The 17,903-nt window shown below is 40.8% G+C and overlaps 1 protein-coding gene across 1 annotated transcript in view; it reads right to left on the reverse strand.

The window, feature by feature from the left end:
* Positions 1-6,941: 6,941 nt before the first annotated feature.
* Positions 6,942-17,903, reverse strand: part of sike1 (suppressor of IKBKE 1) — a 39,672-nt gene continuing 28,710 nt past the window's right edge. The window contains exons 2-6 of the mRNA XM_043717026.1: positions 16,999-17,159; positions 15,530-15,635; positions 12,756-12,898; positions 11,773-11,886; positions 6,942-8,683 (exon numbers count right to left, since the gene is read on the reverse strand). Of these exons, the coding sequence (XP_043572961.1) occupies positions 8,591-8,683; positions 11,773-11,886; positions 12,756-12,898; positions 15,530-15,635; positions 16,999-17,159 (617 nt within the window). The 3' untranslated portion in view covers positions 6,942-8,590. The remainder of the gene's footprint in view (positions 8,684-11,772; positions 11,887-12,755; positions 12,899-15,529; positions 15,636-16,998; positions 17,160-17,903) is intronic.

The raw sequence follows: 17,903 nt of genomic DNA on the forward strand, positions 1-17,903 counted from the left end.
TTCATTCACCATCTCTGCAGCTCTTCTCCAGTTTTAACTTTCTGTTCCTCACCATGAGTTCTTATCACTTCTGGAAGTGAATTTTTAAACTCCTCCTGCAGAGTAATATCTCTAATATGTCTTTTCTATCTGTGATGCTGCCATCCATCTATCAAAGGTGTTCTGTTTAATTTGTTCTAACTTGATACAAGTCTGATCCGGTTCCCATCTCACGTTTCTGAACCATCATCTATATGCTTCTTGTACTTCTTACTTTTTTACTACTTATTCTCTTAACAACACCTCTGACTGCACTCCAACACCTCACTAGCCCTGCCTACCAATTTGGTCTGAACTAACATTACCCACTGTCTGGCCAGTTCATCTGTCTAGCAAATTTCTCAAAAGAAATGCAAAAGGCTTCTACATCTTTTTCACCAAATTTTGTGAATGTTTGGACATACTTGTAGATATCCCTACAAACTGTTGGCTACAATGAGTTTGCCCATCATCACTTCTATCTTGAACTTTTACTTCTGACATTTGAAGTTTTTTTTGTTTCAATTTCATCTTTTCCAACTCATTCTTTCTCTTTATCTTTTTGCTCTGCTTTTAACTGTATTTCATACTGTTTCAGTTCCCTATCCCTATCTTCTGACTCTAATTGTCTCATTTGCAATTTAATTTTTTCTAATTCTACTGCATTTGACTGTTTCTCTGATATATATCTAAATCTATATGTAGGTTTGCTCACTGAGCTGGAGGGTTCATTTCCAGACATTTCGTCACCCTACTAGGTAACATCTTCAGTGGGCCTCCGGGCTGAAGATGTTACCTAGTAGGGTGACAAAACAGCTGGAAATGAACCTTCCAGCTCAGCGAGCAAACCTATCTCCAGAACCTCAACCTGAGCTACAAATCCTCTCAAAACTTGCTATATACCTAAATGCTTGGCTAACTGTTACAATTTCGATTTTCCTTTTACCCTAGTTAAACCCAATTTTAGCCAATTTGCTAATTCTACAAGTGTCACCTTTTTTTTATCTTTCTAAATTTTCTTTGGCAAATTTTGACCCTCAGAACCTCTTTAGCAATGTTAAAAGTCATTCGCCACTTTTGATTTAAACCACAAGCAACCAAAATTAAACAGAATTTCCACTTCACACTTAGGTTTTGTTTTAAGATGGAGCTTACAAATCCCAAATCTGTTAAAATCTGTCCAAATCTCAACAAGAGCTCCTAAGCTCTTATAAAGCAGATGTTGACCCCCCTACTTTGAGAACTACAACCAAAACACCCAAAGAGGAACACCTCACCCTATAATCTATAAAAAAGAGCAAAAAGTGGTGTAACCTGCTTTTCAGCAACTTCTAGTGGTTAAATAAAATAAACCTGACATTTACTTTAAAATCAACAAGTAACAATTTAATTATCAAACTCTAACGGTGAACAAATGAAATAAACTATTAACAAACTGAATAAAAACCTTTCTAACTACCAACTATTCCCAAATAAAGCCAGATTCTAATGGTAGGCTCGTCCAATAAATACAAGCCTCATTTATATATAAAAATAATAGAATTTAGTCTCTCGAAATTACAACCAGGTTTCATGTTTTCCTGAATGTTCTGTGCCCTTTCCATCAATTATTCTGTCAGGATTGCCTTCTCTGATGTTGGTACCATGGTTATTAAGATGGTGCCTTTTCTAAGACATAGATGAGGTTGTGGGAGCTAGTGATTCTCTCAAGAGCTGAGGGCTGTTAGCTCTGGTGGATGGCAGCTTGCTCTGGGGTCTTTGTCCAACTGCCCCCTTCTTTTATACCCTTGATGACATATCGATATTTCTTACAATCGGGTTGGCCGCATGTTGTCAAAACCATCAGATTTAAATTTAATAGGTTTTTGGTATCTAAGTACCTGGTTCAAATTGATGAGCTAAATTCAAAAGCCTGTTGTCTTCGTTAAAAACTGCTGCTTGTCCTGCTAACAAATGTTTCAATTTGGATGCTCTCTATGTACTTGCAAACTTTCAAGCTGCTGTTCACATCTATTTAAATCTCTAAGCACAGAAAAAGTGCAAGATCTCTTAAAGGGACAACACAATGCTTTCCCCATTTTACAAATGCCAAGTTCTAACTTCCTGCCTTCCAATCTATAATTACTCTACCCAACTTCACAATAATTGACAAAAAGAAAGAGGTGTCTTAGCTTTGTCAATAAAAGAAGGTATCAATGTGGAGGTGGGTCGTGATCGAGGTGTAATAGATTGTGATGTGGAATCGGTTTGGGTGGAAATAAGGAATGGCAAGGGAAAGAAGTCTAGAGCGAGTAGTCTATAGAAACCTGAAGAGTTGCCTCACTGTAGTAAAAAGTGTAAGGAAAAGATGGAAGATGAATTTGTAGGATTGTTTCTTAGAGCAGGACATTGTAGATTTTACCTGGGAAAAGGCAACTTAAGATCTAGTCATCTGTAATGAGGTAAGAATAATAGATTTCAAGGTTAAGGATCCTTTAGTTGGTGGTGATTACAATATAGTAGAATTGTAAATATAGTTTTAAACCAATATCCTCAAACCTAAATAAAGGCAATTATAGAGGCATGAAGACAGAATTGGCTAAAGCGGTTTGGGAAAATAAACTAAACAGAAAGTCAGGTGAGCAGTGGCAGATATTTAAACAAATATTTCATAATACTCAACAAAACTTTATTTTACTTGATATGGTTTTGTAAAAGGGAAATCAAGAGAGTTGATAAAGGAGAACTGATAAATGAAGTGCATTTGGATTTCCAGAAGGTATTCAATAATGTGCTACATGAAACAATATTGCATAAGAAAGGAGCTTATGGTATTAGGAATAATGTATTAGCATGAATTAACACACAGAAGATAGTCAAAATTAATGGGTCTTTTCAGGTTGGAAATATATAACCAGTGGAGTGCTACAACGATCAGTTGTAGAGCCTTAATTATTTACTTTTAACAGTAGTAGTGGAGGGAGAAGAGTGTAACGTATACACATTTGCAGACTATACAGAGATAGGTTGGAGGGCATGTTGTGATGACCAAATAAGGAACCTGCAAGGGGGAATTTGTAAAAGTGAATTGCTAAAAGCTTGGCAGTTGGAGTCAAATTCAGAAAAGTGTGAGGTTGTGCACTTTTGATGGAAGAACCAATAGGCAGACTATTATTTAAATTGAGAGATTCCAAAAGAGGTCAGCGCAGTGGGAAAAGGATGAAGTTGTGCATAAAACACAAAAATACACAATCAGCAAATAATTAAGGAGGCAAATGGAATTTTGGCCTTTATTGCTAGGAAATTGGAGCATAATTTTAGGGAAGTTCTGTCACCACTGTACTTGATGTTGGTGAGGTCGCACTTGGAGTCCTCTAATTTTGGTCCCCATAAATAAGAAAAGATACACAGCATTGGAGGCACTTCCAAAGAAATTTACTCAGCTGATTCCTGGGATGATGGGGTCGAGTTATTAAGAATGGCTAACCCTCTTATGCCTTTGTTTATTAGAGTTTAGAAGAATGATAGATGATCTTATTAAATATAGAAGACTCTAGGGGATCTTGATAGGGTAGATATTGAGATGATTGTTCCCCCACTAGTGGAAACAAGGAGCATAGTTCTGAGAGCAGGAAGCCCTAAGTCTTCTGGCATCAGTTCAGCTGTGAGCATGGGGGAGATGAATCTTACCTTCTGGAGAGAGTTTGGTGAAGGCATCATGGCCTCATGAGGTCTGGAGCTTGGCAGCGGCTGGGGGTCCAGAGCATGGACTTTGGCGGTCAGCTAGAGATCTGGTGTGTGGCAGCAGCTTGGGGCCTGGATTGGTATTTTGACAATTGGAGATCAAGCCCAATGTGGGAAGAGTGAGTTTAACGCAGCGATGAGGTAGGGCTCCCAGTACCTGCAGCAGCAGCGAGAGCAGACAGTCTAAGGTCCCCTGGAGAGTGGGCCAAAGTGGAGGAGAGCGAGACCTTGTATAGAGTGAGAGCTCAGCATGGCTAAGCACTTAAGAAAGAAATTTATTATAATTTCTTTATTTTTCTGCTTAATGCTAAGGACTGTAATGTTTATTTTTAACCTTATTTCTTTTTCTACTATATACAGAGGGACTGTAATGTTTAACTTTTAAATTTGTTTTTCATTTTTCTAGTTTTTAACCTAAGATTTTGTACCTAGGTACCTTTGTTCCTAAGATGGCACAGGGATTATCAATATTGGTTCAGTGGTAGCATTCTACCTTTGAGTCAGGAGGCCTGGTTCAAGTCACACCTGTTCCAGAGGTGTATAGTAACATCTCTGACATTGATTAGAAAATATGAACTTGCATTGGAGGCTATCCAAAGAAGATGCACCAGGTTGATTCACTCAATTGGGGATTTTCTTATGCAGAGAGGTTAAGTCGGTTTGGCTCGTACACATTGCAGTTTAGAGGAATGAGAGGCAATTTTACTGAAAATAACAAGATTCTTAGGGGAAATTAAGAGGGTAGATGCTAACAGGTTATTTCCACTTGTGGGAGAGCTTAGTACCAGAGGACATAATCTCAAAGTAAATGGTCACCCAATTAGGGTAGAAATGAGAGTGAATTTCTTCTCAAAAGACAGTGAATCTGTGGAACCCTTTACCATAGAGATGTGTTGAAGTTGTATCATTAAGTATATTCAAGGCTGGGATAGACAGGTTTCTGATCAAGGAAGGAGTTAGGGTTATGGGGAAAAGGAAGGAGAGTGGAGTTGAGGATTATCAGATCAGTCATGATCTTGATTGGCAGAGCACATTCAGTGAGCTGAATAGCCTACATTTTACAGTCTCATGGATAAAGCTTTGAAATGTCAGGAGTTGAAGACTATGATTAGCTGACACAAAAGAGGATTTGAAGTCTGTGGAAGATCAGCCATGATCTTCTTGTGGTGGGGCAGGTTTGAGGGGCTGAATGGCCAATTTCTGTTCCTTTTTCATATATTCTAACACCAACTATATCAATGTACTTTCTCAAAAATCCTATTCACTTGTATTTAATTCCAGTTGTGGGTCCAAACCCATTAGAACCTGAGCTATTTTGACAGTACTTTAACTTTGCACCATTATGCTTGGAAGACATTAATCCTGATTAAATTCAAAACTAGTTTTCAAAAGCTTTTACTTTTGTTGTCATTATGTAAAATGGTTGCCCTTGAGAAGGTACTGGTCAGCCAACTTCTTGAAACACTGCAACTTGGTGTGATGGAGCTGCTCCACAGTGCTCAGCATAGGGATTGTGTTCAAATGATAAAGGAACAGTGATACTTTGAAAATCAGGATTGTGTGAGATAGGAGGGCTAAAAATGACAATGAAATTCCCTCATCCTGCCAGCTAGTGGAAGTCACAGGTTTGGGAGATGCTGTCAAAGAAGACCTGGTGAATTGGTGTATTATGTCATCTACATAGGAGACAGTAGAGCCAAGTGCCACCATTAGTGGAAACAGTGGATGTTGTCAATCAAGCTGTTGTGGATCGTTTGGCTTAATGTGTTGCTGCAGCTGCAGTCATTCAGGAAACTAAAGTGCTTTCCATCACTTTCTGAACTTGTGTGCTGTACCACAGTAGTCCCAGCCATCTTGTAAACACAATGGCCAAGATATTCTGACTGTCTTGGGTCTGAATGTAAACGCAAGGATAAGCCTCAAGACTCTTTGGAAGTCCCCCACCCCTCCGGATGACTATCTGATCTGACCCAAACTCAACAGCATGCTATCCTACTCACTTATCTCACTCATTCATTCACAAACCAACAGAAATGTTATTTAAACTGTCCTTGGTGAATGAACAAATTTGGAGCATGAGAGCTTCGACTCTCTGTGCTAGAAGATAACTGAAAACAAGTACACTCTGCATCTGTGATGTCAAGTTCATAAGTCCTGGCCAGAAATGCAAAGTTCTATCAAAGTGTAAAAGATTGGCACTTGGCAATCAGACAGTGACTGGCATTTTTCTGATGTTTTGGATGAGCATTTACATGGCTGAGTTGAATTGCTGGTGGATTTCAATTCCCAGGGTGTTGTTAATTGCTATCACAAATTGCCAATGCTCTTAAATATAAAGAGGCGGTTACTGGACTTGGCATTTTGGAAACCATTATTACCTGGAGTAGATTAACTTACTGTTCAGCCATAGGCTGCATGCTATTCAGGCCTTGCAGAACAGGAGCACAGATTTGTTTTATTCTTTTGAAAAAAAAAACAAAATCCAACATTGCAAACACCCAAAAATAGAATGCAGAATGGTCATTGATGAAGTAGAGTAGGTTAGATGGGCTTTGGATTGGTTTCACAGGTCAGCACAATATTGAGGGCCAAAGTGCCTATGCTGCGCTGTAATGTTCTATGTTAAAAGTCGTTGGAGATAGCTCAGATATTGCCTAAAGGAACTCCTCCAGCAATGTAAATATATTGGTGGTTCATTGCAGCATCTATTACCTCAGTAGAAAATCTATGAGTAGTATAACACTGTCCTCTGTACCAACGAGATAATTCATATTCATGAATACCCAGACACTTCACAAGAACACTAAACAAAATATGATACTGGACCACAGAAGAAAATATTAGAACAGATGACCAAAACCTGGTCACAGAGGTGGGACAGTTTAAGCCTTAAGTGGTTGAAGGCATGGCTACTGAAGCTGCAACAGATAAATGTGGAGATGGGAGTGTGTCTAAACCGGAAGCATATGTTGGGAAAAAAACCAGCACGATTAAACCTTTGTCACAAAAGTTTTGGAGCCTTTCATATTGAAAACCATACTCCACTGATAAGCTGTTCATAAAATTTTAACCCACAGTGACAATTTTGTATTGTTGATGTTTAAACCTATGCTTTCTAATATTTTGTACAACTGACCAACACATTTATGAAGAATCTTTACACATTTGATACATGTCGGTATATCTTGAAACATTTGGTAAAAAAAAAATCACAATTTATTTGGACAATTACAAATGATAGGCCTTGGCTGAGCAAGTTAAAGGTTCCAGAGTCTGTTTTCCAGTCCTATAAATGATGAATCCAAGATGAGCAGAACTCCCATTACTCAAACCTTCGGCTCCTCTTAGTCTGGCTGTCAACATGCAGACATATGCAGGAAGGCAAAGCTATCTCCACACAGTACCAGAACAGAGAAACTCCCTTTTCAATTTGGATAAAATATTGTTGCACTGACCATCTTTATTTTTAATCAATAGGAACATTTTTTCAAACTAATCTCTTAGAGTAGCTTAAGTGCATAGAAAGTAATGATCAGAATTCAAGAGTGTAATTCCTCTGGCCCCACACAGTGGTGTAAATGGTGCATGAAAGACGGGAAAAGAAGAAAACAGAACAAAACTTTAGGATTCATGGAACAAACACAAAACGCTGGAGAAACTCAGCAGGTTGGGCAGTATCTGAGTTCTGAAGAAAAGTCATAGTGTTCTTGAAACATTAACTCTACTTCTCTCTCCACAGGTGCTACCAGACCTGTTGAATTCCTTCAGCATCTTCGGTGCATGTTTCAGCATCCACAGTATTTTGCTTTTATTTGAAGGATTCATGGAGCAGGAACATCAGTTGGACTTTATACCCCGTCCTGTTCAAAAAACTCTTGTACATTCAAGGTGATGAACAGCAGAATGATCAAGAACATTACAGTTCAGATGTGGTTACGCCTTCATATTAACCATACACCTACTCAGGTCTTTAAAGTATTTGCTGCCCTCAACTTTCTCCCACATCACTTTTAAAAGTGTTTACCATGATGATAGTAGGAACAGTCTTTCAGTGCATCCAAATAGCTATTCTTCCTGTGCGTCTCGGATCAGAAGACTATTTAATGGATTGGGCATCACAGCTGAGTCTGATCTCTCTCAGGCCATGCCCATACATTCTTTCTTGCAGAAAGCAAGCTATGAATTGCAAAAATCTTGGCTAATTATCCTATTTTAGGTTGGAACATTAAGGTCAGTAATGCAATGTTGGCTGAGATCAGCTAACTCAGCAAGGAGCAAATAGTGAGGAATACATGAACTCACAAACACCAATACCGATCACATCTGAAGTTCGAAGTCAGAGCTTTTGGTCCACTGATAATTTCCTAATGAGTTCTGAACTGGCTTTTGCATTACGCACTAACGGTCTGGCACAATCTTGCTGGATATGAGTACCATTAATTGAGGCAGAACAGGACCTGTCATGTCAGAGGTGCTTGGCCTGTTCCTGGATTACGAGACATGAGGTCCATAGGCTTAGCTTGACAGGTCGTCTTAGCAGAGACAGACCACATGAAAACTGGCGACAGTGATGGTGGGACATAAATGTCAACATGTGACTAAAGGAAATGGGATTTTTTTGGAGGAGGCTGTTGTGGGGAAAAGCACCCCTGTAAAATGTTATGGTTCACAAAAGATTCCCCAAAGGCAATAAAAGCACCAATGAAACATGGGGCTGCACTGGTCCCTGGTTAAAACTTCAATGTTTTCTGAACATCAAAAGGAACACAGCCAGCTGTAAACTGGAGGCACTGTTCGAGTGTTTGCAAGGCAGCGCAGGAAGTAGATGCAGAGACTGTTGGAGCTAAAATTATTTACTAGAATGGGGTGGCTGGTGAAGATTCTCTGGAAGTAATGCTTCCTTACTGAATGATGCTAGCTCTTGTAATTCTTTATTTTCAAGCTTGAAAGCAACATGAAAAGGAAAAAAAAGTGAGACTTTTGCACAGTTTATGATATATTAAAGCACAAGTCACATTCTAAATCTTGCTTATGCCTTTTCCCCTACTTTCTCTACTCTTTTTTTTTTACTTCTGAAGGACTGACTCACGCTGAGATGGGTGTGTAACTATCAATTTCATTAAGCCAGCCAAATAGAGATTTGGCAGTTATTCAACAATGTGGCATCACAATCAAACTGTCAGTCTACACAGACACTATCTGATCAGCTGAAGGTTTCCAGCCTTTTCTGATCAGAAAGGATTAGGTTTGGAATGCAATGCCTTTGGTATTAAATAATCTTCCAACCTCACTATCTAGACTCGTATGAAGAATGTCCACGGGGGCAGTGGAGGGGTATAGCTGAGAACAGTCAATATATGTGGAAGTCCTAGCCATGTCAGCAGATGCCTTTGCCAAGGAATAGCACGAGGATAAAGAAAGGGAGCTAGATAGATCTTTGGGGAGCTGAGGTATGGAACGAGTACAGCAGCAATAGATCTTTAAGCTATTGAAGGTTAGTTCCACCAAACTAAGAAGGAGAGAACATAAAAGCAAGCATACTGACTGATATTCTAGACACTGTATTACAGGAAGGATGTAGTCACAGTGAATGGTGCAGAGCAGCTTTCTGAACATGTTGCCTTGAATGGAGAATTTCAATAATCAGGAAAGAATGATTGATTGGGGTTGTTTTCTTTGGAATGAAGGCATCTGAGGGAGACTTTTGTGAGGTTGAGGAAAAAGATGGAAGCTGTAACAGCACTGAATGGTCTCAACTCTAGAAACCTATGGCAAAGAAAGCTATGAACTCTGCAGAATTATTGACTGACAAGGTGAACGGTGTGTGGAGGAGTTTAAGGTGATGGTGGGTAGTAGACAAAGGAATTCATAGAGTGCCTTCAATTTTTCAGGATGGATCTAGTAAAGTGGGAAATTTGGTAGAAAAGAATGAGGCCCATTAGCACTTGATGTAGTTCAGCCAGAACTGGGTGGAGGAGGACTGGGAAACTTTTAAAGAGCGGAGAAAAAATGAGGCACGAAGGCAAACTGGCCAAAAATATAAAGGAGGTTAGTAGAAGCATCTTTTAGGTAGGTGAAAAAAAATGGTTGACTAAAATTGGGCCCTTGAAGACTGAAACAGGTGAAGTTATTATGGGGAACAAGGAAGTGGCAGAAGAATTGAACAGATACTTTGGATCTGTCTTCACTGGGGAAGACACAAGCAATCTCCCAGATGTAATTGTGGCTGAAGGACTGAAGGGAATTTCTATCAGGCAGGAAATGGTGTTGGATAGACTATTAGGTCTGAAGGCTGATAAGTCCCTGGGAACTGATGGTCTGCATCCCAGCGTACTTAAGGAGGTGGCTTTAGAAATTATGGATGCATTGGTAATCATTTTCCAAAGTTCTATAGATTCAGGATCTGTTCCTGCAGATTGGAGGGTAGCTAACATTGTCCCACTTTTCAAGAAAGGACAGAGAGGAGAAAACAGGGAATTATAGACCGGTTAGCCTGACATTACTGGTGGGAAAGATGCTGGAGTCAATTATAAAGATGAAATTACGACTCATTTGGATAGCAGTAACAGGATAGGTCAGAGTCAGCGTGGATTTACAAAGAGGAAATCATGCTTTACTAATCTTATGGAATTTTTTGAGAATGTAACTATTAAGATGGACAAGGGAGAATGTGTGGATGTAACGTACCTGGACTTTCAGAAAGCCTTTGTACAACACAGGAGATTAGTGAGCAAAATTAGAGCACATGGTATTGGGGGCAAAATACTGACTTGGACTGAAAATTGGCTGGAAGCAAAGAGTAGTGATAAACGGGTTCCTTTTGGGATGGCAGGCGGCGACCAGTGGAGTACCACAAGGTTCAGTGCTGGGACAGCAGCTGTTTACAATATACATTTAATGATGTAGATGAAGGTATTAAAAGTAATATTAGCAAATTTGCTGATGACACAAAGCTGAGTGGCAGGGTGAAATGTGAGGAGGATGTTATGAGAATATAGGGTGACTTGGACAGGCTAGGTGAGTGGACTGATGCATGGAAGTTTAATGTAGATAAATGTGTGGTTATCCATTTTGGTGGCAAGAACAGGAAGGTAGAGTACAATCTAAATGGAGTCAAATTAGGTAAAGAGGAAGTACAACTGTCCATGAAAGCAAGCATGCAAGTACAGCAGGCAGTGAAGGCGGCTAATGGCATGCTGGCCTTCATAGCAAGATGAATTGAGTATAGGAGCAAAGAGGTCCTTCTGCAGCTGTACAGGGCCTTGGTGAGACTGCACCTGGAGGATTGTGTGCAGTTTTGGTCTCCAAATTTGAGAAAGTGCAGCGTAGGTTCACGAGGTCAATTCCCAGAATGGCAGGACTATCATGTTTAAAGATTGGAGCAACTGGGCTTGTATACACTTGAGTTAGAAGGATGAGAGGAGATCTGATTGAGATGTATAAGATTATTAAAGGATTGGACATTCTGGAGTAAGGAAGCATATTTCCACTAATGGGTGAGTCGAGAACCAGAGGACACAGTTTAAAAATAAGGGGTAGGCCATTTAGAACAGAGTTGAGGAGAGACGTCTTCACCCACAGAGTGGTGGATATATGGAATGCTCTGCCCCAGAAGGTAGTGGAGGCCAAGTCTCTGGATACTTTCAAGAAAGAGATGGATAGAGCTCTTAAAGATAGTGGAAAGTAGGTTATGGGGATAAGGCAGGAACAGGATACTGATTGTGGATGATCAGCCATGATCATAAATGAATGGCTCGAAGGGCTGAATGGCCTACTCCTGCACCTATTGTGTAATGTCTAAAGCTCAGGTCTTATCTTTTTGCCCAGCCCCCTACACTGTTTCTGTGCCCACATTCACTATTCCACCTGAATCCACACCAGAACTGAAACTCAAAACGCTCTGAACAAGAAGTCCTGAAGGTTACTGGACCGATGCAACTTTGGCAACTAAACTGACAATGAAAAGGAAACCAAACGTAAAATTACTAAATAGATTTTATAGATCCACGTGCATGTTGGGACAGCACCTACCTCCAGCTGGGCTATTTTCTCTTGAATTTGACAATACTCTTGATCGTCCACTTGAACAGATTTCCTCATTACTCTGGCCATTTTACATATCTGTTCTACTTGGGTTTGCAGCTCCTGGAAGTACAATAAGCAACATGGTTTACCGAGGTCCACTGGACCTAGCGAAGTATAGAATACCTTGGCCCACACAATGAACAATACTTGTTTAGCCCTGTAACATCTTAGCAGCCCTGTAGCATCAAACATTGCAAACCCAGACAATAGTGGTCAGCTGTTGTTTAGACTCAAGATATCTGAGGGGAGTGTTAATAAAATCAAATTGCGTTTCCAATTCTCATCAATCCTGTTACAAAACAGCAAACAAGGACATTGGACAAGAACATGCACCTGGTCTTTGTAATTCTGTCGTTAAATGGCTCAACAACAGTGTTGCACACAACCCAGGAGCATCCTAATTCAGTATTTTATATTACCCGCTCTGTTGAGTACTTCCCTGAACATCCTTCAGTAGAAATTAAGGGGAGCTCAATGGTAATTTTTCATTGAAGGAAATTGGCAATCATTACTTTGAAAGTTTCTAAAATGGGTAATCAACTATATAACTTTTTTTTCTGTTGTAAAAACAGAAACTTTCTTTACAGCACAAATCTAGATTGCATTAAACATTTGTTTTATAATCTCAGTTCATAAAATTAAGATCAAATTTAGTGAAGGATAAATCGGCTGGAAGTCTACAACCGATACAATTTACATTGATGTAAACTGACCCGAACCCAGAAAATACACAGCACAGAATACTAAATAATAAGAGGTCACCAGAGCTGGCTTGCTTAAGGATCTTCACCCACAATCTTTTCCAAAGTTGCACATCTTTCAATTTAAGTATAAACTGTAACAATTTGGCAAGTTGAGTCTCAAAAACATTTCTGCTGGTTTAAAAGCCAGGCAAATGTAGGCTCTGCCTGTGGAATATAATTTGTTACCTGGGAATGCTCCTGGTGTAAAATGGTAATGGGTGCACTGTCCAGCTTTTGCTTTGATGTTAGGAGCCGTAACATCTGCTTCCGGTATTTGCTCATGATGAGTTCTAAGGTATAACGGTGCTCCTCCAGTGAAAGCCACAACTCTGACAGAAACAGCAAAAGCTGCCAATGAGTTATGGCCATGCAGGTAAGAAAGATTAGATTAGATTAGATTACTTACAGTGTGGAAACAGGCCCTTCGGCCCAACAAGTCCACACCGACCCGCCGAAGCGCAACCCACCCATTCCCCTACATTTACCCCTTTATCTAACACTACGGGCAATTTAGCATGGCCAATTCACCCTAACCTGCACATCTTTGGACTGTGGGAGGAAACCGGAGCACCCGGAGGAAACCCATGCAGACACGGGGAGAATGTACAAACTCCACACAGTCAGTCGCCTAAGTCAGGAATTGAACCCGGGTCTCTGGCGCTGTGAGGCAGCAGTGCTAACCACTGTGCCACCGTGCCGCCCGGTGTTCAAAAGATGTTCAAAAATATTCCTCATTGTAGGACTTCACTTCCTTAAGGATGACTCATTTTACATCTGATTACCCAGATGAATATTTTGTTTACCCAGCACGTTCCCAATGAGCATTTCATTTTCCCAAAAGCTGAGTTATTGTACCATCTCCATTCTGCAAGAGTTTAAAAAAAAAGCTTCCATGCAAAATGTCTGCACTATTTCCTGTCACTCCTGCTGGGGAGGTTTTACAAGCTCTGCTAACTCATCCAGAACAATTATTTTCTCATGCTTAAGTAGCCTGATTAGATTAGATTAGATTAGATTACCTACAGTGTGGAAACAGGTTCTTCAGCCCAACCAGTCCACACTGACCCTCCAAAGAGTAACCCACCCAGACCCATTTCCCTCTGACTAATGCACCTGGCACTATGGGCAATTTAGCATGACCAATTCACCTGACCTGCACATCTTTGGACTGTGGGAGGAAACCGGAGCACCCGGAGGAAACCCATGCAGACACGGGGAAAATGTGCAAACTCCACACAGACAGTCGCCCAAGGCTAGAATCGAATCTGGGACTCTGGTGCTGAGAGGTAGCAGTGCTAACCCTGATCTTCTGCCTTAATTTACTAAGAGTTATTGGGTTACAATCAGAGAGCAGGAACCATTCCTTCCATTCCCTGGATGAACTGAATCCTCTCTGCTAGGAGAAAGTGAGGTCTGCAGATGATGGAGATCAGAGCCAAGAGTGTGTTGCTGGAAAAGCACAGCAGATCAGGCAGCATCCGAGGAGCAGGAGAATTGATGTTTCGGGCCACAGCCTCTTAGCAGATTCCTGATGAAGGCCTCCGGCCTGAAACGTCGATTCTCCTGCTCCTCGAATGCTGCCTGACCGGCTGTGCTTTTCCAGAAACACACACTCGACTCTGAATCCCTTCTGCCACTACCTACCCTAAGATCAGCTAACACAACTCATCCATCATGAGATGTAGATCAAGTGCCTTGCTCAGCCATTTGAGGACTGTAAGGAGTCAACCACATTGCTGTTGGTCCGGAATCATGTAGGCCAGACCACATGAAGTTGGAAGATTTCCTTTTCTAAATGTCTAAAGCTCAGGTCTTATCTTTTCTAAAGGTTATTAGTGAACTAGATGGGTTTTTAAGATTCATCAATAATAGTTTAACGAGCATCATTACAGAGGCTTGCTTTCAATTCTCGATTTGTCAATTAGATTTAAATTCCAACATCTGCTGTGGTGGGATTTGAACCCATGTTCCCACAGGTGTAGCCTAGTCTAGGGACATTACACCACTGTTTCGTCAACAATGGTAATGGCAGCAGGCAGTTTTATCACAGGGCCATCAAAACAAAGTTGAGCTTTCCTTCACCCACATATTTGCACCTTCTAGAAAGGAGCATAATCCAATAAAGGAGTGTTAACCTGGGCTGACTTTCCTCCCCTTAGCTCGAGAGAGCAATTATGACATTGCTATCGCCCTGGTCACAACACAGACCCATGACCAATAGTGACCATGGGTCTCAAATACACTGTACTACACCATGTAGGACACCTTTTAAACCATTTTTAAGTTGGGGGTTGAAGGATAGAGGTTACAATAGCCAGAATCCAGAAGAAGAGTAGAAATGAGAAGAAACAGTACAAAATTATACAATACAGATGTTCCCATATATCTTTAGAACAGTACTTCTTCCATAGAACGTGCTTTCTCCTTTCATTTTGTTAAACAGATCATATTTTCAAAGTTCAGAATTGGTAATAATTGAGCAATCCCACTCCGATACCATGAAATAATAGGAATGACATATTTGCATTTGAGAGCCTAAATGTTCCACACATTGATAGAGACTGCTCTCTTGGATAGTCCTCTTACTGACCTTAGGGACCTGAAAATCACAGGCTAAACATACAAAATGAAACCCTTGATTGAGGAGGAATGACAAAAAGAGGGAGTGCAATTGTATTTGTACAGTAACTTCATTCTACACCCCGAAGCACTGGCTTGCTGCGTTACTGTAGAGGGAGCTCTAAACCTTCACTTGAAGTGCTCACTGAGGACAATGAAAAAATATACACAGAAATTGACTTGCCTACTATGAAGTCTCTGACCTTTGAAAAGCATGAGAGAAGCAATAAAATACTTATCAATATCAAGTTGTAATTGTGTCTGAACAATATAACTAGGCTTTAGCTCACATAACAGGCACTGTTGATAGGTCTCAATTATGCAGACAAGGGAAAAAGGACCTTTATTTTCCTGCTGCAGATCCCGGATCTGAGTGTTCTCTTGAGAGAGGATGGCATGTGGTTTGTGACTGGCCAGCTTCTGCAGCTCTGCAAAATCTTCCTGGTTCTGAAAATATATCAGAGCAAATTTACAGATACTGTGCTGTCCAAACTGTCACAGAGTCATTAATGAGTCAGTTTTAATTGGCAAAGAGATAGGTTGCGCACAATGGTCCAGTCTGCTTCATCTCTCTGCACTAAGTTGCTCCTCTATTCTCTGAGGCTAATGAATTTGGATCACCAGAAGATCTCAACGCCCTTCTGAGAGTTAAATGGATGGCAATAAAGTTAAATTCATTTTTCTCATGAAGTCCCATGGGAAAAATGTCACAGAGATGAGTCAGGATTTGAACATAGGCACAACTGCAGAGAGGGATTCTAGTAATCAACCCATGATGGTATAGCTAACATTTCAGCATGTCACAATTAGGGTGTTGAAGGAAAGGAAGGAGACATTACCTAAGAAAAATGAGATTAAGAAACCTAACCAGAAACCTAACCAAGAACTCAATACACAAGTTTTGTTTTATGAATTTAAAGGTGTGAGCTGGCAGCTCCAGGGAGTAAGAGTGAGGTGGCTGAAGACTGGGCTGCTGAAGGTGGAATGAAGGAAGGATTTCTAACAGTACAGTGGAACCACCATTCATTATTTTCTTTCATGGAACGTGAGCATCACAAGGCCAATATCTACAGCTTGTCCCTAATTGCCCAAGAGAAGGTGATGAGCCACCTCCTTGAACTGCTGCAACCTATTAGGATGTAGATTCACTCACAGTGCTGCTAGGTAGGGAGTTCCAGGATTTTAATTCAGCCACACTGAAGGAATAGCAATCTAATTCCAAGTCCGGATGATGTGTAACTGTTATATAAACAATGCACTGGAGAAACTCGGGAGGTCAGGCAGAATTAATGCTTTGAGTCCAATATGACTCAACGATGTGTAACTATGAAGGGAACTTGCAGGTAATAGTGTTCTCATTTATCTGCTGCCCTTGTTCTTCTAGACAGTAGAGGTCACTGCAGCTCTTCCTCCCTTCTTTAATATAGCAACATATGCATTGCCTCTTCAGGTCCAAACTCATTGCATGGACAGCAATAAAGGCAGCCCACTAACATCTTCACAAGAATGCAGAATAAATGCCATTTGTGCCAGCAACACTCACTTTCCAAGAATTAATTTTTAAAAATACACAAGAGGCTGTAATCAGTGATGAGTTGCTGATTGGACACATGGTAGTGGAGATTTCAGAGTTGGGATAAGACCCAGTCGGTGTGCAGGTGAGGACAAAAAGAACGCAGCACTTTTACTGTGCTGACTGTGTAAAACAATGGCACAAAACAGCACAGAGGTGCAGGAGGGTGCCAAATGCATGGGAGAACCAGCACGGATTAGAGTTTTACATTTATTTGCCAGCTAATTTTCAACTGACCCTGCCTGGGATTCCTGTTCCAACTTCCTTCATACTCTCCACTTGTTTGTTGAGTGTTGTTGTCTGTTCGATGAGAGATTCAGCTGCATTGTCATGATCCTTCAGTCGCTCCACCAAAACCTTTGCATCAGCCAACACCTTCTCTATTGTGCACGCCATCCCTGTGGAGTAGAAACAGGATAAACTGTCACACTGAAGACTGACAGAGAGCTGGATTACAGAACTGACTGGTCTAATCCAGTTCTTATTTTCCACTTTAATAATTAGATACAAGTTTATTTCCCCACTGCTTCCTTTCCTTCACTACCACCACCAAACCCCCACCCTTCCCCAAAATCCGAAGAAGTCAAGTATTTGTTGGGATCAAGTTCAAGTGCTGGGAGGAGTTTCAAATCCACACAATCAACAAGCTAGTTAACATGCATATTCTGAGCTGGAAATGTGTTGCTGGAAAAGCGCAGCAGGTCAGGCAGCATCCAGGGAACAGGAGAATCGACGTTTCGGGCATAAGCCCTTCTTCATGCATATTCTCCCCATCTTGACAATAGGATAACATAGACTTTCCCTATCTTTGGCCCAGGTGCATTAAAAGCAATATTAATATTCCCATCGTTCCAGCTTGGAGTATTCACTAATCAGGAATCACCTCTAGGACCTTCCTGCCTCAAAGCTTCAGTTTGATATTGGGCTCTGCGTTGACCAGAATGACAAATTGGATCAATGGTTTCTATCAAAACAATCCCAACACCATCCCCAGATGGTGCAGAAATTTAAAGTGGGGATAGTCTGACGTTCAGAGAGGCTAAGAACACACTGTAGTTTAGAGAAATGTGAGGCGATCTCATTGAAGCACACGGCATTCTTAAGGGGCCTGACAGGGTAAATGCTGAGAGGATGCTTCCCTC

Source organism: Chiloscyllium plagiosum, chromosome 26 (genome assembly GCF_004010195.1).
Source record: "Chiloscyllium plagiosum isolate BGI_BamShark_2017 chromosome 26, ASM401019v2, whole genome shotgun sequence".
NCBI classification, from domain to species: Eukaryota; Metazoa; Chordata; class Chondrichthyes; order Orectolobiformes; family Hemiscylliidae; genus Chiloscyllium; species Chiloscyllium plagiosum.